Here is a 24,046-nt window from a genome sequence, read left to right on the forward strand (position 1 = left end):
TCTGTCTGTCAAGGAAATTGATGAAATGATGTTTTTGTCATGCAGATAAGCCTCAAGTGCGGGTTTCTCAGAATTACCCAGTGCAAGGCCTCACGAGAGAAGGGGAGCCGCTGGAACTGACGTGCGCAGCTTTTGGAAAACCACAGTAAGTTGGGAACTGCCCAAGGATGGACCAGGCCATGATGGAGCTGTGCCCCAGAAACGTGCTGGGTGTTTTTGGCCTCCTTTGCTATTGCAGAAACCGAATACGCCATTCTCTGCTGCGAAGACGATGCGATAGAATGAAAGAGTGGAGAGATCCTTTCTGCGCCAGAGTTCGTGCTGCCCAGTCCCAGATTCCCAGAATGGTTTGGGTTGGAAGGGAGCCTCAAAGGCCGCCTGGTGCCTCCCTGCAGTGCACAGGGACACCCACAGCTCCAGCAGTGCTCACAGCCCCTCCAGCCTGACCTTGGCTGTCTGCAGGGACGGGGCACCACCGCCTCTCTGGGCAACTTCTCCCACAGATCTGAACTAATTTAAATTAAGACATCTATTTTGATTTGCATTTATTCCTATGTATATATGTATAAAAATGAGACTGAGGAATTCTTGCTGTTAGAGCTCCCAGGAGAGGAGCAAGCCCTCTGGTGCAGAAAGGACAGGCAGTAGCACGGGTTCTGTGCAGCCATACATCTCTTCCCCAGGGAATGGCATAGGTGGCAATTGGTTGCAATTAATCTGCAAAAGCAAGGTCAGTGGCCTGTGTGTTGAATCCTAATAAGGTGCAAGTATGCAGAAGTATGAATGGCCCAAAGAATTGAGCACTTGTAAAAGTGGAATGGATCTGTAAGGTAAGGCAATCTGTCTTTCTGTTTGTATTGACTATATGATAATTCTCGATTTTTGGTGACCAGTGTTGTTTCTATGAAATGCAAGTTTTATCCTTTCTCCTTCTGCCATGCCCTTGAGGCTTTCTTATATTGTTTAAGAGATTTATGCATCAGGAAATTCCTGACGAGGGAGGGTACATTTTTTTCCACACTTCCATTGTTGTTCTACTTTCAATTTCGTTGACTTTTTTTGGTTGTTGTTTTTAATACTTCCTCTTCCACTTGGATTTATGGCTGTCAAGTATTTACTATCCTTTTTTATTTTCATCATGTCCATGAGATTTCTGCAAACATCCCTGAAATCTGTCAGCGTCTCCTTGGTAGCGTGCCCAGAACTGAAGAGTACTGCAGGTGTAGTCTAACTTGAAGTCATCCAGTTTGACAGTTCTGCTTCTGTGGGCAGGGACAGGAAGGGTCTATGCAGCTCAGAAGCAAGAAGGCTTGTGATACTGTCATCCTCCACAGTAGTTTCCTACCTCACCTAGGTGATTTTGTTTATTCCTCCTTCCCTGTACATTAGAGGCTGGCACATCCCCTACTCCCCATTCAGAATCTGTCAAAGCCCCTTTGCATTTCTCCTCTCATGGGTAACAGCAGTTCCTCCCATTTGCTATCATTTGGGAATTTGATGAATAGGCTTCCTTACTTTTTTTTTTTTTTTTTTCCAGGCTATGAATAAGGCATACACACATTAACTAAGACAGACACCTCTCCCAGGCGCTATGCCACTTAATGTTATGGTGATGCTAGTAATGTGCTAGAAATTTACTTATGTAGTCATTTCACCCGTGTCTCTCGAAGCATAGGAAAATATACAGTAAAAAAATACTGTGTTTAGCTCTTTGCAGCAGTTTAGGATGAACAGAGATGTTTCTTCAGTTAAACAAAAGCATTTCTGTGCAATATTTTGCATCATGAACATTAGACTAGGGGGGAAGCTCAGGGAAAAACAAAGCCAGAAAGTAGAAATTTCTCTTTTGTTATTGCCCAAGATTAGACAGTCAGAAGGAAAAACACAAGAAAACTCAATGACAAAAGTAGGAAGATGGTGAAACTGTCACTTTTAGGATATTCAATTCTTAGAGACACAGGCTGCTGTGTAGCACATACAGCGTGTGAGGCCCTGGGGCTCCAAAATTGCTAATAGCTCTTGGAAAACTGTAGCTAGGAGCATCAGAAGCCTTTCCCCTAACACTGAGGTAGAACTGCAGCTACAGCTCTCATGAGAGCTGCTTTTGTACGGTTATGGGCATATTAGTGGTGTGCTCTGCAGTAAGTGCCCATCCTGCCATGGGTGGGAATTGTGGAACCATAGAAGGGCGTAGGTTGGTGGGGAACTTAAAAATCATCTTTGTTCCAACCCCCAGCCGTGGGCAGGGTTGCTACCCACTGAATCAGGCTGCCCAGAGCCCCATCCACCGTGCCCTTGATTACCTCCAGGGATGGAGCAAAGCAAGGAGGAGCACACCAAGCCTTTGTCCAAAATCAGATGTCAATTTTGTATGAGGCAACTGAGAACAGAAGGGTTTTACTGAATTTTGCAGCCATTCCAGTCGAGTGGCTGGGATGCTGAGAGTTGAAGAGCTTTGACTTCACTACAGCAGTCTGCCATAAGCTCGAGCTCTTTTGGTGCCTTCAACAGCATTAGCTCCCAGCAAAATACAACCTGCAAACTTTGCCTTTGGAAATGAGCAATCTGAAGAATGTGTTATTGTTTAAACCTCCCCTTATTCAGAGCTCAGTGTTTAGTCATTCTGAAAGCTTCTCTATATTTTTCTTGCTGGTATGGGCTGTCTCAGAGGAGTAGCTGATCTGTCCTTACTGCTGTTCAAAGATTTTCATAGTAGTAATAATAATAATAATAACAACTCCCCAAGCCCTGCAGCATTTGTTTTCCTTACTGGCTTTACCAGCTCTAACAAAACATGCTAATTTCATTCCCTAAATTATCCAAACGTGATGCTCATTTTGGTTCCATTAAGTAAAAGGATGCAGGAAGCAGGCTGCCAATGGGAGAAGCAGAACTGGGGAGAGAAGAAAGGTGCTCCTGTTTGCTAGCAGCTAAAATGCTATCACTGAGCAGCAGAGCCAAAAAATGAAGTAAATAAGTCTATCACGTCTCTTTGTGAAATGGTTCAAACTTGATGCAAATGTACTTGTTCTGTCACATGTCCAGATCTGCACTCAGCACCCTATGGATGCACATGTAGTCCATAGGCCTCAAAGATTTCAGATGTACTGATTAAGCGAATGATTAACCACTAATGAACTTTCTTCCTGCTTGCATTAGTGTCTTCAGAAAATTTAAGGTCTGGATACAGTTTCCTGTGGGGTTAATATAAATTTAAATTGAGGAAGCCCGACAGCATCTGGGCTTGAGTAGTGCAAAAAAGCATGTGTTATTTCTTTACAGTTTTTCTTGGTTTTGGGCTTTCTGTCTGTGGATGAACTATTGAAGATGCCATCTTTACCATAGGAAAATAGTAATGTGCTTATTTCTTTTTCTCCCTCCTCTGTAGGCCTACGGACATGAGGTGGTTAAGAGTAGATGATGAGATGCCTCAACACGTTGTAGTGTCTGGTTCAAACCTTCTCATTAGTAACCTAAACAAAACAGATAATGGTACATACCGCTGTGAGGCTTCAAACGCGGTGGGGAAATCACATGCGGATTACATGCTGTTTGTATACGGTACGTGAGAACAACCACCGTTCTTCTAGACTCATTTACACGTAATTGCAACATGCTGCTCTCGGAAAAGCTTTGAAAGAAGTTAACTTTTTTTGCTTCCTGGAAGGATTTACAGATAGCTCCCAACACACCTACCTGATACCGGGGTGGGCGAGGGGCTGGAAAAGCGTTTTTTCTGCTTCTGTGACTCTCGGTGTTGTGCATCAGGTGCAGAGCCATTCCTTCCTTTCCCTGGAGCTGTTGTTGGGGGCTCACCAAGGCTCACGTGCTGTCAGATGAAGCCTGAAACAAAGCTGGAACAGAGGCATGGGGAGAACTGGGAAGTTCTCTAGCCTGGCAGGACTTCTCTGACGATTCGTTTTTTCCTTTTTGTAATACTTTTTTCAGTGTTTTCAGGGTTGGTTTTTTTCCCCCAGTCTTTTATTAGCGAGTTAAATGACTGAAGAGTCAGCCAGCATCCCCCAGTAATTGCAAACCAGTAAATAAACGGGAGGAATGAGATGTCCTAAGCCTATCCGTGGCTGCTGAGCAGACACTAAAACATGTCTCAGCCTCTCTTTAAAGTGCTATTAAGTACCTACTTTAATTCCTCAGTTCCTCTACATTATTTTGCCATTGCTCTAAACCTTGTTGTACTCCTGTCACGAGGTGTTGCATATAATGGAGATTCAGAAGGCACTTGAAGAGTGCTCCCCTACTTTAATTACAAAGAATTCCCCTGGGCTGCATATGTGAACCTTAGCTGTTAGAGTGGTTACTGGATGGTGGAGCTGAGTGTGGTGGGTATTGCCTGATATTCGGATGGGACAGCAACGTGCTTCGGTTTGAAGTTCACTCTGTGCAACAGCTTCTGGAAGCTCTGCAGCCCAAATTCTCTTCTATTCTCTCTGATGCCAGAAATTAGTGGGGAACCCAATGCCACCACTGGCATGGGACGAGTTTTAGGTCCAAACTTGCCCAGAGAATGAAGCCTATATCAAACCTAATAGCTCTGTACTGAAACTGAACTATACTCCAGCATGCAGGTAGTTTTCTGGTGTCTGTAGCTCTGAAAGACTCCAGTGTGCAGTGCTTCCCCTCTCTGAGAGTTAAGTTCCCAATGACAGTAAAGATGATGCCATTCCCAGGGGGCATTAACTTGTGGACTGCAGAGTTCAGCCATCCATCAGATGCCGTAGCACGTAGGAAGGCTTCTCATGGTTTGTCAGGAACTCACAGCCAAGTAATGGTTTCTCATCCCACCACATCCTGTTGCTGCATGTTTGGCTGTGCCCTGCTGGACTCAGCACTCTGGACAACATAAAGAACTCCTTCAGCCCTGAGTTTAGATGGGAGAAATCCAGAGCTGCTGTTGTAATGGAAGTGATTGGGCTGTGATCATCATCTGAAGCCCTCTAGAATAGAACCTTAATGAAACCTGAATGGATCCAGTATTGCTGTGGTGAGCCTGGAGAGGAGCTGCTGGTCTCCCTCCACGTGTCAATGGAAGGCATGCACTTCTCCACACTTTGCTGCATTCCCTGGAAGACAGTGAATAATATATAGGCTATGGAGTCTGTATGCCTCTGTAGGAGTAGTGTGAAAGCCAGCAGGAAGATGTGCTCACTGCCTGCCCCCTGGGACTCAGCCCCCAGCTCCCATCCCCTTTGTGGGGGATGCACTCCAGGACAGGTAGGGCTGATTTAGTCTCCACACCAAAGGAACACACCTACATTTCAATGGTATTAAGTACAAATGATTGCCAGCAGCCAGGGCTTGCAAAAGAGCTGCTGCTGATCCGTGCTTTGCACACCTTCCTCTGTTGCACACATGATGTAAGGGCATCTAATTGCATTGACACACAATTCCTTTCACGCTTTTCCTCCCTATGGGCAGCTGCATTTTCTAGAAGCTTCTGGCACAATTAGCACACGATCATTTTTTTGCATTTATTAAGGGAGAGCCTGCTGCACAGCATCATCCCCAGTGCAGTTTGGGAGATGAGCTGGCTTGCTGGAAGAGTAGGGTCATTCTTCCCTCAATCCTATGGAGACGTGACAGCATCTTGGGCCTTGGGCAGAAGAGTGAGAAGGTTCTCCAGCATAAGCATAGGGACTGGGTTACTTGGAATGTAGGAGCAGGACAAAATGGTTCTCAGCATATATGACCAATTTCTTTTAGCTGTCTCCACAGTGGAGCAAACTCCAAGGTAATGTCTCTTAACTTTCAGGAAGTTGTGCAGAATACAATAAAGGTGCAGCACATAATTAAAGTTCAGATGTATTAATTAGGGAATCTGAGAGCTTTTTTGGAGATAAAAGAGTAGCAGATGTGTTAGTGATGGAAAGCTGACGTGCTATAGAGAAAACCTAAAATCAAAAGCCTATGAAATGTTTCATGCTCTATTATTGCAGAATGAATCCGTAGTTCAAAGTCTTCCCAACTACTTAGCACATTCAGTTTGATCATCTGGGCATTGATACATATTTTTTTCTTTCACATCTTCTCATATCTTCCTCCTCCTGCCCAATAGTTTTGATGAGGATGTGCCCACGTACGTAATATAAATACTGGGAAGAGCGGCAGCATTTGATTTTGAGCAGGTCAAGTGTCTGTGAGAAGTGGTTATTAGTTACAAAGAGAAGCATCTCCGTATCTGTGTTTCTCATTAACAGTGCGCTACGAGCCAAAACAAGAGTGTTAAAATAAAATTGTCAGAGAAATACTGACATTTTTATGAAAAGATCTTGGTGAAATGGATATTCAGTAATGATGTTTTCATTTCTTTGTATTTATTACTATCTTTGAAGTAGTTTTTAACATCCTGCTGACGTGTATTCATAGAGGAAGAATAGTGAAGTTAACAGCCCTGGAAAAAAAAAAGTGAGATATATTCGTGTGCTGTTGATATTTAGTCTGTTAAGCACAGCAGGGCCCCTCACACAAACCTCCCACCTGGATTTCAGATGTATATGTAGACAAACAACAAAGCACCACTGTGTCTTTCTTTGTACATGTAAACTGTTCTTTTTTTGTTGTGGAAAGTGTGCAGTTTATTTTTCTTACAGCTTTCCCATTCCATTTTTCTCTCTCTCTCATTGACTAATTTATGCTGGGTTTTATTTGTTTTGTTTTGTTTTGTTTTTTTTTAGTTTTGTTGTAAGAGGCAAAAAGGGGGAGAGTTTCTGGGCCAGGTTCTCCATCTGGACTGTGCACACCTAGCTCCCCTGATGGGCATCGAGCGAGGGGTGATGTCCAGCTGCTGAGGATCTGGCCCTTAGTCTTTAAAGCCAGCTGGAAGTTCCCCACCTGGTTTTAGAGGAGGAAGGGCACCCAAGAGCCATGCTGCTTCTTAGCGTCCTTGTTTTTTCTCTGATCATTATTGATCGCTGTTGTGTTCTGCTTGTTTTTTCTTAATTTGCTTTTTTATTATTTTCCTTTTTATATTTTATCCAGATCCCCCCACAACTATCCCTCCTCCCACAACAACCACCACCACTACCACCACCATCCCTACCACCATCACAGGTATGGTACCTTCATAACCATTGGAAATGTCCTGAATGTTTATTGTCTTTTATGTATGTAAGCAGAGCTTGAAGCCTGGGGAAAAACAACAAACCAATCACTTGATTTTCATTTTATTTTTTTTTTTTTCTTCTCAAATGCACCCACTGTGTGAGTCCTAATCTGGCAGTTCAAGAAGTTGGGGCATCTTTACTGCAGGTGTTTCTGAAGCATGGAAATCGCCATGTCAGAAAGAGCTTTTGATTCAGTTACTGGTGGCTCATACTGGGTATTTCCAAACGCAGGATGTAAGCAGCCTTAGAACTAGGTTTGTACTTGGAATCGTTTCACCCTCAACCCCATCAGTACCATTTTCTGAGCACTTAATTACTTGGAAGCGTAAAGTATGGTCTTGAGTGATTTCATTCACCTAATGTGACTGGAGATGCCTTCTGTCATGCATCGGTGTTTCGTCTATTTCTCTATTAAGCTGCGTTCCTCGCTCTCCCACAAAAAATGAATCCCACCAGGCATTTTTAATTGAGTCAAAAAGTCTCTGTCGGAGCCTTTTTGAGGAGCTGGCTTTAAGAACGTTGAGTTTTTTGCCTGTCCGGTAAGAAAAGATGAACAAAACCAACCAGCTGATCACCAAACCCCTCTATTTTACACGCATCTGTCATACTTCCTCACTAGCCCTGACTCTCTCCACCCATAACCAAAGCCCTTTCTTATTTTGCTGTATTCATTTGCATCGCCATTTTTGTTTTCCCCGATGTTTTCTATTTCAACTGCTGCTTTTGCTTTTGCTTTTTTATTTATTTGTTCCTTGAGGTAGAAGTGACAAGCAGAAGGTGAGAATGGGCCGTTGAGTAGCGAATGGCATAACGTTTATTGTTGCTGTAAACCCTCCCCTTTGTAAATACCTTCACATTTATCTGCTTTGATGACTTTGACTCTAACAGTCCTGTTCAGGGCATCTTGTGGCTTTTTTTTTCCCTTCCTGAGGTTTTTACAACCAAATCAGGCTCCACTATCATGGACAAGCAAGTCTTCCAATGTGCCTTAATCCGCGCTTTCTGTGCGCTGTCTTTCATATGTCATTGTGTTGTCTGGACTTTGCCATTTTCTGTCTTCCTCTTTCCAGGTGGTTGTTAATAATCCCAAACTCCAGCACCCAAGGTTCGGATGCTTGAGGACGCTTTCCCATTTTATGATGTAGTCACTTGATTTCGATTCTCTGTTTTTAATCTCTTAACCAATTTTCATTTCAGAATAGGCTTCAATATTTATTATTTCAAAGTCTCCCTAAGAGCCCTTTGCAGAGAAAACTTGGTCCAGTGTGTCTCAGTGCAAACCAACACGCGTTCAGTTTTCTTTTGTTTTGCAGTAATTTGTGAATTATAGAAGGCTAAAAGGAAGAATCTGTCCTGATGCTTGATTGACCCCATTATGTTTACGTCAGTGCCTGCTAACATTAACCATTGTCCTTTTCCCTGGAACTGAATTACAGTCAGCCTGTCATTTCAGGGATCACCTGAGGACTGTAACAGTGCATGCCAACCTCTCCTGCAGTTTCAAACTCTGTAGCAGTGGTTGTTAATAACAAACAGCAGTGTTGTTGCTTGCTCTTCTGCTGTAATCACTGCCTTAAAATGTGAGGAAATTCCGTTTTCTCTTTGAATAATTCTCACTCTTTCTTCTCTAGCCTGCTTCCCCATCTAATGTTTCTCATCCAGCATTCAAACCTTAGCCCTCCTAACATAAACTGAGCTCACGGTCCTTCTTCAGACATGTGAGGATCACGGGATTCCCTCAGCCCTTGAGGAGCTGCCAGCATGATGCTCCCCTGTGCTGTGGGGTGAGTTGTCACCACCTCACATCTCCCAGCCATCAGACAACCTGGACGTGTGCCTCCGTGGAGGCTGAAGCCTCTCTAACCCTGCCAAGCTTAGCAGCGTGGGTTCTGGTTCCCAGAAAGAATTGGCTCCATGTTAACCATGGTCTTTCAGGAAGCGAGGGCCTTCGGAAATGACATCTCCCAGCTGTTCCTCCTGGGTAACTTTCCATCAGAACGATTTCCCCAAACCCACTCAGCACTACCCCTTATGAGGTTGTTGTGCTGTAAGGAAGTGTGACTCAATGGAGCAGGGATGCGGTGTGTGCTAGGGCTCATTGCCTGCCAGTGCTTTGTTTCCTTTACAAGCAGAGTTGTGGAAGTGCTGTGGTGTCAGGAGCACGACACTTTGCTCACGTCTTTATTTTCAATGCTGGAGAACGTACCAGTTTGCTGTCCTCCCATTTACAAAACCCAGACAGGTTTCCATTGCCTCTTCGATGCATTTCTATACTGGTTTTGAGCTACTGCCCGTTTCCCTGTCCATTGCAGGGGAGTTGGAGTAGATGACCTTTTAAGTCCCTTCCAACGCAAAAGATTCTACGATTCTATGCTGAGGATGCTAGAAATGTAATGAAAATGCAAAATAGTCCACTGATACCAACAGTTCTTCCTAACAAGAATCATAGAATCACCAAACTTGGAAAGGACCCCCGAGATCATCCAGCCCAACCATCCACCTACCACCAGTATTTCCCACTATGTCCCTTAGTACCACATCTACACGTTTCTTGAAGAAAAGAGAGATTTCTGTATTATTTCTGACACAGAACCTTCCTGACGTGGATCTTCACGTGTTCTGCCCACGTGGGTTGCTTTTCTCACAAAGAAGAGCTAAGGTTTGACCTCACTTCTTTGTGCATAAACGTGCATATGTATGTTTTCTGTATGTGTGTAACCAAGTGGCATGTCTTTGTGTGCACCCCTGGAAAGTAGGTGATCCTGGATAGACTTCAGCCTCTTCATCAGTCCAGAACCAGGCAGTAGGAAACCATGGAAATGGACTTTTTGCATTTGAACGGTGATTTTGGGGGAAGAAAAAAAAAAAAAAGAAAAAAATCAGGTCAAATTAACATAATCTTTAAAATTACATAGCATAGCAGCGTTGAAACACTTTTTAAAGCCTCAAGAGGCAATTGATAACTTAATTCCCATCATCACCAAAACATCGAAAGATTCGTCTGCTGTGGCTTAATGGCTTTGTTAGCAGAAAGGAGTGTGTCTGGTTTCCTCCTGCAGGCAATAGGTCCATGCAGTCTTCCAGCCAAGCTGGAAGCATTTCCTTAGGGTGAGGAGGATTTCCAATCTGTTCTCTTTCACCATTTTCCCCTTATTTCTGGTATATTTCTGGCCTAGCCTGTGTCCCCTGAAACCACGGAGTACAAAGAGTTTTTTGGTCTAATCAAAACAGAAAAGAGAGAGGCAGGGGGTGGAAGAAGAGAGGCCTTTCTGCATCCAAAGCTCGTGTTTTTAGGCGAGCTGCCCACAGAACGTTTTCATGGAGTTATTCTTTTTGAGTTATTGGAGATAACCTGTTCTGGGTTCATTTTTCCCTGCTGAAGCTATCTAACAGAACAATCTCAAAGGGCTGCATTTGCTACTCCGCATGCATGGTAAGTTACTCATTTTGAGCAGCTTCCAACGACAGGCATCTTTTGTACTTGCTTACATACAGTATTTCTAGTCGAGCTGTGTTCAGACATGACAGGGAAATGCAATTCTGCCTCAAAGAGTTTATCTTTGAGTGATGATAGACACTGCTCAGCAAATATGAGCCGGAGCAGCAGATACAGCAAATAGGAGAGGACAGGTAATGCAGTGTGTAGGTATGTGGTGTAATGTGGTCGTTATTCCCCAGCCCTGGGGTTCAGTGAGCTCCCTGCTGTGCCCAGAATCCCTCCCCAGCCCCCTGAGGTCCCTGTGTAGAGCACAGGGTCCATTTAGCAGCTGCTCCTGCTGGACAAATCAAAATCCCATCTCAGCACTGCTGTAGACTTGACCTACAAAGGCATGCTGAGCTGATAAAGTGGTTTTACGGCGTGGAGGTTTTGGGGGAAGATCACAGCTAAACTTTGCAAAGCTAACATACTTCTTTTTTCCAGGAGAAAGGAAAGCAGAACAGTGGTGAAGTTTCCAAAACAGCACGACCTTTAAAGCTTTTCCTCTGCCACTGTTGCTTTGCTTCAGTGTAGGTGCTTGAAAAGATTTCTTGTGTGACAGTTTGATCTTTTTAGTATATCCTCCAGCTGCATTGATATTCTGACCATCCTTTGGTGTTTCAGCTGTTATCTCTGGCAGGCCCTTTTTTTTTTATCAGTTCAAATTGTCCTTGTGGCTTTGTTCATTAAGATGTACAATATGATACAGCAGAGCAAACTGCATAATTTGAATTACCCCTACAGTCGTTACTTGAAATGCTGGTATTGGGCAGCTGTTGTTTCCTGGGAGATAAAGGTTCTTAATAATAGCAAAGCCCTCATCTTTGGGCAGAACGTAGAACGGAGTGCTTCAGCTTGCTATTTCCAGCATTGTTTTGCTGTCTTCTGGACTTGCGTAGCACACACACCTCCATAGCCCCGGATCTACAGTTACCTGTACATACAAATTTGCATTTATCACACTTTCTCTGCACGCAGATCTTGCAGGTGTCTTGGCAGCTGCTTCACTGGAGACCTGGGGGTGCAACACACGCACGTCACTGCTATTTCAAGCCTTGCACTGGGTGCTGCTGATGCTGCAAAACCCCGGCTGTCCACCTTGCAACAGTGCCAAGCTGGCAGGTTTCACAAATATTACATGTCCACAGTGCAGTTTAAAACACTGTGTTAAAACAAAATCCCTTAGAATGTACAGTAAGGGGCTGGCTGAGCTCTCCCTTCTCCCTGAGGGGCTGTGCATTGCTCCATGGCTGTGAATGGGAGCAGAGGTTGCTTTCTCTCTGCTGGGCAAGAGCTGTGGAGATGCCAGCTCTACATGGTCCATGCAAAACAGGTGGTTTTGTCCCATTTCATTGACCTAAGAAACAACACTGTGTAGATATCTCAAGATATTGAGAAGGAAACAACGCGATGCGTTTTCACACCATTCAGTCACATGCAGAAAACCTCCCTAAAATGTGGAACAGGCCGATTTAATCCTCAGCAAAAGTTGGGGTTTTTTTTCTGATTATTATTGGCTGCATGGAAAAACTGCTGCTGGGTCAGATTTATTCCAACAGCAATCCGAAAAGAGGGCGGGTGGGAAGAATGCAAGAAGTCGTTCTTTGCACCAATTACCTTGCAGTGGGTTGGTGGAAGGTGAAGAGGCAACGTGGGGATTACTGAAGTACCCACGCACTTCTCAGGCTTGGTACCTCATCAGGTATGGTTGCTTGTCTTGGTTCTTGGTGGAGGTGTTTGCACAGCCTTTGTGTGGCTGCAGCAGCAATCTGCACACAGGCATTTGCAGTTCCCAAGGAACTGGTGTGGACCTTCCCCCAGAGTGGTGCCTAAGTGTGGTTTTCCCTTACGCTGCATTCAGGGATTGAAATAAGAACCAAACCCTCGTAGATCTTGATGGAAGACGTGCAAAGGCGTAGTCTGAGCTGCAGCACTAATTCAGGAATATTTTTGTTCTTGTCACACACAGCTTCCATACAGATTGTGATTATTTTTGTGAAACATCTGGTCTGCAAATCAAACTGTCTCTGGGGTGCATTGCAACATGCCCGTGCACAAATGCTTTCAGCACAAGCTGAAATTGCTTTACAGAGGCTCTTCATATAGGATCGTAACACAAAGTAGGTTTTCATCCATCCTTCAGAGGAGTGTTGGAGATTGAAAGGATTGCTGTGGGTTTGCACACTGGGGGATGATCTGGGGCTCCTTTTGCCCCTCAGCATCTCACAGTGTAACTGTGCATCCCACATCCCACAGTGTAACTGAACTACAATGTGGCTGTTAGCATTCAGCAGGGATTGGAGATCATTCAGAAGGTTTGCATAGGTTGGTTTGTTTTTACTTACCTTAAAGCTCTGAAATGAAGCAGGAATCTTGTGATACTGCTGTGAAAATGGGAATGTGGAAAAATCCATGCTTGTCCTGGTCACTCAGTGTGAAACAGCATAGAAAATCAGAAAGGATGAGCGCTCTGCAAGTGGGTGCTCAGACTGCATTTGGTTAAGGAATCCATTTAAAAAGCACTGCATTGAGTGGGTTCCTGTAATTATTAATGCCTCTCGAAGTTTTTTAATAAGAGTTCTGTGTGAAAGGTGCATTCTGCCATTATTTTGGGTAGGTGCTGCTGTGATGCTCTTTGCAATAGCAGCGTGCTTTCAAGCTCCAGTGTGAGGCTGTAGCACTACAGTTCGCTCGGAAGAAAGCGAATAAGCCTTCAAGTTTTGTGAATTCAATTTTGCTACCAGGGTTTTAATTTCCCTCATTGTGTTGGAGGCTGTGGACTAATTATGGGCTGGTTGAAAGGGCCCAGTTCGTCACACTCAGTGAACAGTTGTAAGTTGGAGAGAATCCATTTGAAAAAATGAGAAGGCATAACAGTAGAGCTCATAACTCAACTGAATGTTGCCCAGATGCCTTCATGCAGTAATTTTATGAATGTGTGCATCTCTATGTGTGTGTGTGTGTGCGGCTGCACAGCCCTTAACAAAGTAGTGAGTGCCTAAAAGTTGGGCCATGCTTGAGTGTTCTTATTTGGCAGATGACGCCATCCGTATCACAGCACAATGTATGTTACTGTCTTCATTCACTCAGGGTCTGGCTGTGGTGGAATCTGTTCTTAGTGCCAATGCTAAAAAGAGGTCGTTAAGAAGAGAAACGCAGAGCTTTGCGGAGGCCCACAGTTCCTTTCTTGGGTTCCCTGTCTAATTACGAATCAGTCCTTTAATGAATTTCTGTACAGACCGTTCTGTTGTTTTTACTCTTCATGCAGCAAATTTTGTTGAGTCTTCCTGGTAGAAATCAGGAAAAGAAGCCTTGTCCATGTCATCTTTACCTTAAGGTGAAAAGTGCCTAAGTGGATGGAGCCTCTTTGTCTCTCTGCTTTTCTTCATCCTCTCTGCTTTGCTTTGCCACGCCTTGTAAAGCAGCCCTCGTGCAGCACATTTGAAATGATAAGCATCACCTTTGTGCAGTTCACACCTGTCGCTCGGGGCTGGCTTTGCTAAACCTCAGCAAAGGCAGAATTGCACCGCGTCCGCTGTTGTCACTCCATGTCGGAGGAGGAGAGGGGAGATGGTTTTTCATCCACGGCGTGGGGCAGAAGTCTGATCTGCAGGGCTCTGTATGTCTGGCCTGGCACATAAAGATGGCTGTTCTTGAAAACGAAGTAACAATAAATGGCACGTAACTTGAATTTGAAATAGCTGGTCTCAGGTTAGCCTATCTGTCTTAAAATTCAGGGCTGTCTTAGCAGCAGCACTGCAGGTCTGGAACGTTCCTTCTCACATAAGGCAGAGCAGCGGTGGAGCTTGGCGCATGCACAGATTTGTGTGTATTCATTAATTTCATACCAAAGCAACGATGACAATTTTTTCTCTCCTTTGCAATGCAACCCCTGTAGTGGTGTGTGTGTGCTGGGGGGTGTTCGCTTTGTTTTAACACGAGATTATTCCTTTGGAGCACTGTGTATGTGCAGTCCTTCTCAAAGAAGACTCTGGGATTGAAATGGACTTCAGACAACTCATGCTAAACTTTATCTGGTCTGTGTTCCCTCTTGCAATCATCCAAACCATTTGCTAATCATAACTTTGTCATTCCAGCTGCAGCCAACATCTTGTTTGACTTGGATATTTGTTCGCACTTACAACTGCTTGAGAACTTTATTTTTTGTAACCTGTTGGTCTCTGTCCCCAGATGGGGAAGCGAGATGCACTGTCCACTTTGCACTCTTTCTTGACTAATATCTCTTCCAGCACGTGAACACAAGTTTGCTTTCAGCAGATTTTCTATTAAGTGTAAAAACTGACGTAACCTTTTTGTTTCAGGAAGACAGTAAATTGAGACTATTTATAGATGCCAAGATGCTATCTCAGGAATTAATACTCAGTTTTATAATCCTTTCTAAACGCAACTTCCCCCTTCACCCTCACCACCATTTTCCCCTTCACCATTTGCTTGGTTAAAATGAGGCATTATTTGGGGATTGCAACTCGAAAACAAGGAAGAATCCCACTCTTGTTCTCATCTGTGCTTTGGAAGGCTTCCCTTGCAGCCTCCACCAGAGTTCCCAGCAGGAGAACAAGTGCTAGCATATTTAAGTGCGTGTTAGATTTGATTGCCAAGATGAGAACAGTCTATGTTGGCAGTGGAAACAGGCTAATGACAGCTTGATAATCTGTTATGCAAATCTTGGTGTAGTTTGTTAAATTGTGCAGGGTTTATTTGTTTTGCTTTGATAATTAAAGCATGTAGACCTTGTATCTGTGAGCATTGTGTATACCTTGTATGATTCTTGTCCTCATTGGTGCTTCAGAAAACCAGACTAGGGCTGTCCTCAGCTAAGTTAAAAAAGGAATGAGTCCTCATTTTTCCACTGCTGCTTCTGAATGTGCAGGAAGGCTGCCCTTCCCAGGGTTCTCCAGACAGCATGTTAATTAGGGGAAATGCCGATGTGAATTGTCCATTGTTGGTACAAAACTGAAGTTCCAGGCAAGGTCACAGAGACACACGTGGTAGAGTGCTTCTCTACGTGATTTTATTCATTTAAACGTTGCCTGCATCAAACCAAATGGAGTCCTGTGAAGCCCCATCTTTGCTGTGGATGACCACATTTGGGTTGTACTGTTGGCTTGGGAGTGTTGGTAGGTATTTGCAAAGTTCTGGTTATGTCCTGAAGAATCATCCCTTTAAAGCAAGCAGCCAACAGGTCCGTCTGTGTACGTTCCATCAAAGAAGAGGAGGATATGTAGGACTAGATGAAAATTGAGTTTCGAGGTAACTAAATAAGTCAGGACTCCAGGTAACGCGTCTGAAATGTGATTTAGACCCAGTGGTATCTGAAATAACACAGGGCACTGTCAGGTTGGAGTTCTCTAGAAAAACCTGTGAATTTGGGTCAGTCTCTGAAATTGCACATTTCAAACACCTATGAAGGGATGAAACCCAGTTGGCAAGGTAGCAGTTCCAAGACATTTCCCATGACTTGCAACGTCAGTGGAGTAAAGTAAGCTACAGACTAACAACCACCAAAAAGCTTAAATGTATTGTAGCATAATAATCCATTAACCACAGTAAGAATGATCATTGCAGGTTGTGACCCAGTAAAAGTCAACTCCAGAAATCAGGATGTGTCTCACAGTATAGGAATGGGTGCTATCTACCTGCATTCCTGGACAACATGCTTTTCACTGAAAGGATGCTGCATCTGATCATTGTAGCCAATGAAAAGGGCCATGTACACGTGTAGTGTGCTGTGAGATTCTTTTTGTTTGCCAGCTGTAAATATGGCCTGGACTCAGGGGTTTTAGGATGCTTGGAAGTGCCCTGCATCAGGTAGAGGAGGAGAAGAAACTGAAACATTCCCTGCCCCCAGCAGGTGATGGGTACCCAGACTTGGAGGCTGGAGGGGAGGTTTTGGGGCAGGCAACGTTTGAATGCATATAATCTGTATTCCAGGTGTTAACTCTGTGTGCTGCTCCTGAGCTTCTGTTTTGGTACTTATCAACAGAAGAATTGGTGTTGGTGTTCTCCCCATCTCATGTTCCCCCGACTTTGCAACCACCAGTAATTGTTCTGGCAAGGTCCTGGAAAAAAAAAAAATAAGACAAATTTACTGTTTTCCTCAGGCTCATAGCTTTTGAACTCGAGGCATGTCTTCTAAACAGTGCAACTCACTTCAAATGCTTTTTGCCTTTCATTTTATTATTGCTTGTCACGCAATGTTCTTTGAAAGCTTGCTCATATATTATCTGTTCCATTTTTTCCATTTTCCCTTTTTTTGCATGCTGTTCCTCCTGTTTCTTCCCTTCCTCCAATCCTCTGTTCCCGTGTGTAGACACAACGGCGACGACAGAACCAGCAGTTCACGGTTGGTATCACATTCCTGTTTATCTTATTTCTCAGCACTGCTGAGTGGCAAGACAAGCCTGGGAAGGGGAAGGAAAAAAAGAAAAAAAAAAGAAAAAAAAAAGGAAAATGCAGTCTTCAAGGGAAAACCACGTTTCAAGTGAACTGATCTCATAAATATCACATCGTTTTTAAGGCTTGAAAGTCTGTCTAGTCTTGTCATTTCAGTTGTGAGTTTCATAACCAGTTGTCCCGGTTCCAGGCCAGCACTGATTCCCAAACGCAGTAGAAATGACACACGTGGAAGAGGAGCACGGAGGGAACAAGTGACCTTTTTTCAGTACTCTTGATTACTGAGGTCATCGCTTTGGACCCTAAAATGAAAGCTGGCTTGAGAAAATAGGAACTGAAATTATTTTTTTAAGCCATGCGTGAAATTTTCAGCATTTTTCCTCTATTTCAAGTCCATAAGAAATGGCCTGCAGGAGCTGCACCCAAGCCGAGCATCATGCTTGGTGGTGTTCTGCGGGTGCTCAGCAGCTGAGCCCCTCACCTCAGAGATCAGGAGGGAAGTTTTTCGTTATTACACTGCAGAAGGAGATTTTACAAACAAATAGCAACACTTTCTTATCAGCATAGCAGTCTAGCAAACTAACCCTTCTCATCTGCTCAGGGAAGTCTAGCTAACAGCTTGACAGCTTCCTTAGCTTCCTACATTTTCAAAGTAAGCCTAAACAGTCACTTCAGACTGAAAGTTGAGCATACAGTTTTTTGGCACAAACTCACTTTTCAGCTGAAGAATCAAAACCTCTGACGATTTTAATTGACTGAACCATATTTGTGTTTGCTGTTTCCTTAACGTTCGTAAATCGACTGTTTCTGTTGCTGACATGAAATGGTGGGAGCCAGAAGTCTGTGGTGCTGAACAACTTTATCTTCTTGCCTCCTCCCAGCAGGACACATCCTGGGCACTACTGTGTGGATGGAGGACTGAGCAGAGCTGACTTTAAGTGTTGATCGTAGCAATGCCCCATATCAAATTGGGGGAAAAGCAGTTTTTGTTCCAAATAGCTCACCTACATGGATGCATTTTTCCACCTTATGTAAAAAAGGGAAGCATTCAAGCATACTTCTGTTTTCTGTGCGTTGCTGGTCTCCCAGTTGTTTTTAATGTTGGGGTTCAACATCATGAGTTTGTAGCTACAGCCGTGGAAGTCATAGCAAGGTAATAGGAGCCCCAAGTGACATCTCATCACGTGCTACCCTAAGGCCCATGAAAGTCAGATGAAGGCAAAACGTTAATCACCCCATCATTACCCGTGGGGAAAAGCCTTCAAGGCTTTTGGAGGCATTGAAAAAGACAATGAATATGGTTTAATTAAGTAACAGCATAAAAAAAGAACTCGGTAGTTCTTGGTAATTGATGATAAAATACGAATAGAATTGCAGGAAAACGCAGATTAACCATTTAGCACTTTTCATGTCGGTGGGACTTGTTGGTGTTTTTCATGACAGTAGAAATTAATGGTGGCTGATGTATGTAAGCAAGTGAATGTTACTTCATTGACCCTGCCCTTGGGGCTGTGCAGTGGGTTTTGCCATCAGCTTTTGGCCATTGCTATGCATTGAGCACAGACCCAGCGTGGGGCAGGGGCTGTCAGAGCAGGGTGCTCCCACCAGAGCCACCACCTGGTTCTTAAGCACAGATCCTGGTGGCTTTCATCTCTGACTTGTCATGGCCATACAAACGATGCTTTTTATTTGAGGAAGGGCTCTGGGTGTTATAACCTCTAAGAGGAAGGACTGCTTTTGTATAAGACTGACAACTGAAATGACAAGCAACCCGAAGCAAGTTAGCTCTGGCAAACTTTTCTGCCTTAAAAATCTAACCTGTTTTGTACTAAACTTCACTGCCTTTGCCCTCTTGGGTTCTTTTCCTGCGAAGACTCTGGGATTTCTTTCCAAGCTTGTGTTGCTGGAGTGTGTATGGGTATACCAGGTGTTTATGTACGTTGGCCATTTGTTCTTACCAATGTCCAATCGGAGTGAGCATGTATGTGAATGACTAGAAATGCATGGGCATGAACTAAAGCCAAATGGATTTTCTCCAAAAACGATTTCAAATGAATTGGGGGAAGAAAAAATAATAACAACAACAACAACGACAAAAAAGTCCAACAACCAAACCCAGAAAGATTGATAGCAAAGAAAAATGAAATGTAAGGCTAGTATGGAACCAGCACAATACTTCAATCTGGGAAAGGAATTTTGAGTCGTTTCATTTTTTGGAGTGTATCCTAGAGGACTGGGGGGAAAAGGAGTCCTGTATGTGTATGCATGTGAAAGCGGTAGCAAAACCCCTGCCATTCCTGTTCCCTGATGGAATGGAGTTAACAGCAGCAATGCATGAGTGACTTAAAAGCACGAACATTGTTAACTTTTTTTTTTTTGTTTGAAAATGAGAGCTTAACTGTAAATTTTCTGATGCACTTTCTCCTTTCTCTGCACTGTTCATTGCCAGAACTCCAATAACAGCATGGTCATGGCCGGCAGGAAGGCTTGTGCTTCTGCTGCACTGCACTACACGGGGTTACTGAGCGTAAACCCTCCTTCCCTTCTCTTTTGCCCTTCACGTGTCAGGGTGCCAGTGGGCTGACGCACCGGCGCACCACGAATTCGCAGCTCCCAGCCTACATGCAGGCAAATCGAGGGCAGGCATTGGTGTGGCAGTAGCTCTGGAAGTCTGCCAGCCCTGAATTTGGAAAATCAGTTGTTTTATTGTTTTTTTTGGTTTTTGTTTTTTTTTTTTTTCTCGGTCCCCTTCTTCTCTCCTGCCCCGCTCCCATCCAAAAGTCCTAATGCAAATTTGCTGCTTCCCAGATGTGATTTCCTCCTTTGCAGGCTGTGGAGCTCAGCCCTCTGAGGTTGCTGCCCTCTTTTGTGTGAGATTCCCCAGCTCTCTTTTTGCCTCCTGTAAACCAGTAGAGTGCCTACAAACAGCCATGACCTCGTACACCATGTTCTTTTGCTACAGCAAAAGTAACACACGTTGCATTTTTTCCCCTCGAGTTTTGACCCCATTCTATTATAGCAAAAAGCTTTAATGAACTTCTTTGTGATTTTTGAAGAATGCAGCCAGTGCCCATTGCAGTGAGCTGTGCTCCCTATGTGCATGGCAGGTACTGGGGCACCTGTGTGTGCTGCACCCAGAGCACAGGCAAAAACTAAGTAGTGAGAAGATAGGGTGCAAAAAAGTCTCTCCTGAAGCACGAAGGCAGAGCACGAAGTCTGGAGTGTAGGGTAGCACTGTGATCCCGGATGTGAGTGAGGAGTGGCAAGAAAACATGTTGTCCAAAATAGAGCAGATAAATTATTTTCTGAGATGAAAATACTTCCCTGAAGGCCCGTATGAATTTTTGGTCTTAGCAAGGTTTTGAATAGGAATATTTAACACCCCTGTGTTAAGCTCCTGTTGCTTTTTCCAGTTGTGCTCAGTCTCTGAAATGAGTTTGGCTTGTCTGAAGCTGCAGCCAAAAGCTCAGCCATGCCAGAGCTCTCCTCAGTTTGCACATCTTGCCAAATTAAGCAGCGTACAAGGGAAAAATAAAGCCCCAGTGCTTTCTGCGTGAGCGTTATCGAGCAGCTCTGGCTGTCCAACCCCTCCTTTTTTTTTTTTTTCCTTCCTTTTTAAAAATGCCCTACTTAAAAGTGCAACTGAGAGTAAATAGGTTTCTAAATACAGACCTAATCCTTGGGGCAATTGAATAAAACATCACAAAGATCCTCGCGCATGTTAAGATTCCTCTTCAGTCTCGTAGAATTCTCTACATGAAACAGAATCCGGAATTGCTTATTTACAGTTTGATACAAAGGAGAACTTAGATTTTGCTTAAAAATCAGAGGTACCCCGTGAAGAAGGACAAAGCATTGCGTTCTCAATAAAGCTGCCAAAAAATGTCCATTTAATTGGCCTGACGCCCGCACCAGGCTGCAGGAGGTACAACCCAGCTCTCAGGTTGCACCTTTTTCAGATGTGTTCTTCATCAGGAAAGTCTGTCTGAAAGAAGCTGCAGCGGACGCCAAGTGCGTCCTGATCAGAAGAGGAAATAAAAGGACTTTAATCGCGGATGTGAAAGTTTTAAGGAGGAAAAATCAAGAAGTGATTTACCACAGGTCTGAAATCACTCACGGTTTCAGGTGCAGGTAGAAACCAAACTGCCAAATGGTTACGTCTTCTTTTGCTTCATTACAAATGGAACGTTGCCCTTGTTTTTTCATTACAGAGGAAACGTAGTTCCCTATGTAAGCGAGAGGGAAGAATACACAGGAGCAGTTCTGAAAGGAGAAGAGCTGAATGGTTCTTGCTCAGAGCACAGGTTTGCACGTCCAGTGCTTCTGTGCTCCACTCTGATTATTTTTATAGATGACAGTAAGAACAGGTGGCTCCCTGGAATTCAGCAGCATTGCAAAACTGAATTTCTTGCCATTAATCTGAGCGGCTTCCCTCTTTAGAAGATCGTTCAGGCTATAGCTTCAAGATGACATACTTTAAACTCAATTGCTAAAGAAGGATGCCTTTTTTAATGAGCTATACCTATTGCTTGTAGCTTTCCAACAGGGCACAGGTGTGCACATTGAGTGTACAATATTAACACCTTTGTTATTTTACAAGGAAGCCTTTGCCCTGCAAAAATCCATCTCGAGCCGCTGTTGCTCTCTCCTCCCCCACGTGTAAGAAAGAGATGGGGATGCAGGATGGCTGCTCCTCCAGGCTCCAAAGCCCCTGGAAGCACAAATAACTTCCTCCAACATTTTCCAGGAGTATATTAAGGCTCCACGAGGTGTTTGCCTTGCTCTTGAACAAGGTTTACCCCATACCACAAATAAAACCAGAACTCAAAGCAGCACCCATTAGCGTTCACTGGACCCATTTTGCAGAACATGGGTGAGCACGGAGCACATGTCAAGGCACCCAATGGTTGTTGAGAGCTCACCCACCTTCTGCTGTATTCAGTCTCGCCAAACACATCAGGGTTTGGTCAGCCTTCAAGCTCATGCTGGAATTGTTCCGGGGCTGATAGTTTGTGGTTACAAAAGTTTGTCTTGATCAGCTTTGAGGATAGATGCTTTTTTTTTTCCCCCAGAAACGCATTAAAATTGGGAGACTAAAATATTTTTGTCCTTTTTTTTTTTTTTTTTAACAGAAGGTACAGCCTGCAGTCTGCATCTGCAGATGCCTTTCAGTTTTGAAATGTGCTCCATGATGTTCTTGAATTTATAAATTTCCATGCTTGTCAACGTTGCCCAAACCCACTGAATTTCAGTGGAAAATTGGAAGAAAAATTGACATCAAAACGTTTACGTCACCCAAATCAAACCAGAATTAATTGGGAAATTGCCCCTATTTGATGAGTCAAAGGCTGAGTCTGGGGGTTTCTGCATGCTGTTATGAATGAGTGACTTTGGTTCACCTCCATGTTCCATGTGTTAACAGTGTAGACTGAGGAATGTTTCTGCCAGTCTGTCAGTAATAAAGTAAATGATTGGAATCCCGAAATACAAGTTACTTACTCTGCTCAGACCAGCAGAAGATGGCAAGTGATTGACTCATTTGTTCCCCCCTCTCCCCCCCAAGAAATTCACCCTCGGTTCTTAAGTGTGTTGTTTATTGTCACTTGAGGAATACAAAGAAAAATGAGTTTGTTTTTACTTGTAAGGCTTTACTCAGTTGCCAAATTCCGCAGAGGAGCTGGACTATGGGGATCTCTCAGGTAAGGGCTAGCACCTAGGTAAAGCACTGCTGTTCTACGCTAGATTTCTGCGTCTTGGCCATTTTGCATTGTATAGTCGCTGTGGTGTAGCAATTAATGGCACACGGAGTCCCACAGATCAGAAGCACACTGTTGTCTGTTGGGTTTTCCCTCCCTATTTTTTGGCATTGGCACCATTTTGTGAAAGGAGTGAAAAGGGGATGGGAGGAACACGGGGTCACCTTTTGGGCTGGCTGCCGGGCGCGCTGCCCTTCGGTGGCATGCAGGAGCTTTTTGAATGCTAATTTGGAGGCCTGTTGAGTTGGAATTTAATGTTTGGAAAACACTCAACTCTGCCATAACGTGTGAAACTGTCTTTGCAAAGTGCAGCCAGTGCTAAATGGAGGCTGCCCGCTCATTTCTTGGAAGGGGAGTGTCAGCTTGGGAGTCAGAAGGAGGTCCTCATTTTATCAGCAAAGACAAAGCCAACAATTCAAACCTTCTCTTTTTAACCCACAGGCAACTGAAAGCTGCATGGATGCATCTTTATAACATTTGCATCTTTGCAAATTCTTAATGAATCAGCAAAAGCATTCTCAATGAGTGACCTGGGGCAGTGGGTATATACAAAATGAGCACCGTAGCACAGTCTGAACCTCTGATCTGCATGGTTTGGCAGGCTGTCCTCTGGGAAGGAGCACGGAAAGCACCACTGCCTGGTCCCCATCCCAGCAGGTCTCTACCATGAGGTGCACCGGTGGGGTTTGGTCCACCAGTGTGTGTTGTTGTGCCATTTAAAAACCTAACACTGGGTACCAAAACCCTGAGACCTCAGTCTTTTTCCGTAAAATGCTTTTCTTCAATGAAAACTAACAGCTTCTCTTCCTGTAAGCCACTATAAGGATGCTTTGGCCAAGAGGTTAGAAATGATTGATTAACTCGATATGTATTCTAACACCTGAGCAATACTAATAATTATTATTGCAGGCCTGGGCCAGATCTCATAGGTAAGAAGCACTAGGTGTCTGTTAAATATCACTGTGTGGGTGGAAAATAACTGTTTTGCTCTGATACTCTTTATTTTTTTTTCCTTTTTTTTTTTTTCCTTAAAGAAAACGCGTATTTTGGTGAACAAACAGAAGGATGGGAATTAATTCCACAAAGGAATTCCTCAAAATGGGTGTCTGCTAGCAGCACTGCCTCCCCTTGGCAGCAGCACAAGTTGGGTCCGCGCTGCCTGGCTCCGCCGTACCCTCGCTGTGCCCTCGTTCACTCATGCACTCACTTTGCAGTGACACATCCACTTTTCTCAGATTGCTGTGGATGTGTTGACTGCTGATACGCTTCATATTTTT

General features: G+C 44.0%; 1 protein-coding gene across 12 annotated transcripts in view; it reads left to right on the forward strand.

Moving 5' to 3' along the window:
* CADM1 (cell adhesion molecule 1) overlaps positions 1–24,046 on the forward strand; it is a 158,881-nt gene that overhangs the window by 124,340 nt on the left and 10,495 nt on the right. For 6 of the 12 annotated variants that reach the window (XM_031599868.2, XM_090123485.1, XM_090123486.1 and 3 more), the window contains 5 exons: positions 46–145; positions 3,389–3,561; positions 6,997–7,068; positions 16,931–16,963; positions 22,659–22,712. In XM_031599868.2, the coding sequence (XP_031455728.1) occupies positions 46–145; positions 3,389–3,561; positions 6,997–7,068; positions 16,931–16,963; positions 22,659–22,712 (432 nt within the window). The remainder of the gene's footprint in view (positions 1–45; positions 146–3,388; positions 3,562–6,996; positions 7,069–16,930; positions 16,964–22,658; positions 22,713–24,046) is intronic. The other 6 variants (XM_090123483.1, XM_090123488.1, XM_090123487.1 and 3 more) reach the window with 5 other exon arrangements.

Source organism: Phasianus colchicus, chromosome 23, assembly GCF_987193195.1.
Source record: "Phasianus colchicus chromosome 23, bPhaCol1.hap1.1, whole genome shotgun sequence".
NCBI lineage: Eukaryota > Metazoa > Chordata > Aves > Galliformes > Phasianidae > Phasianus > Phasianus colchicus.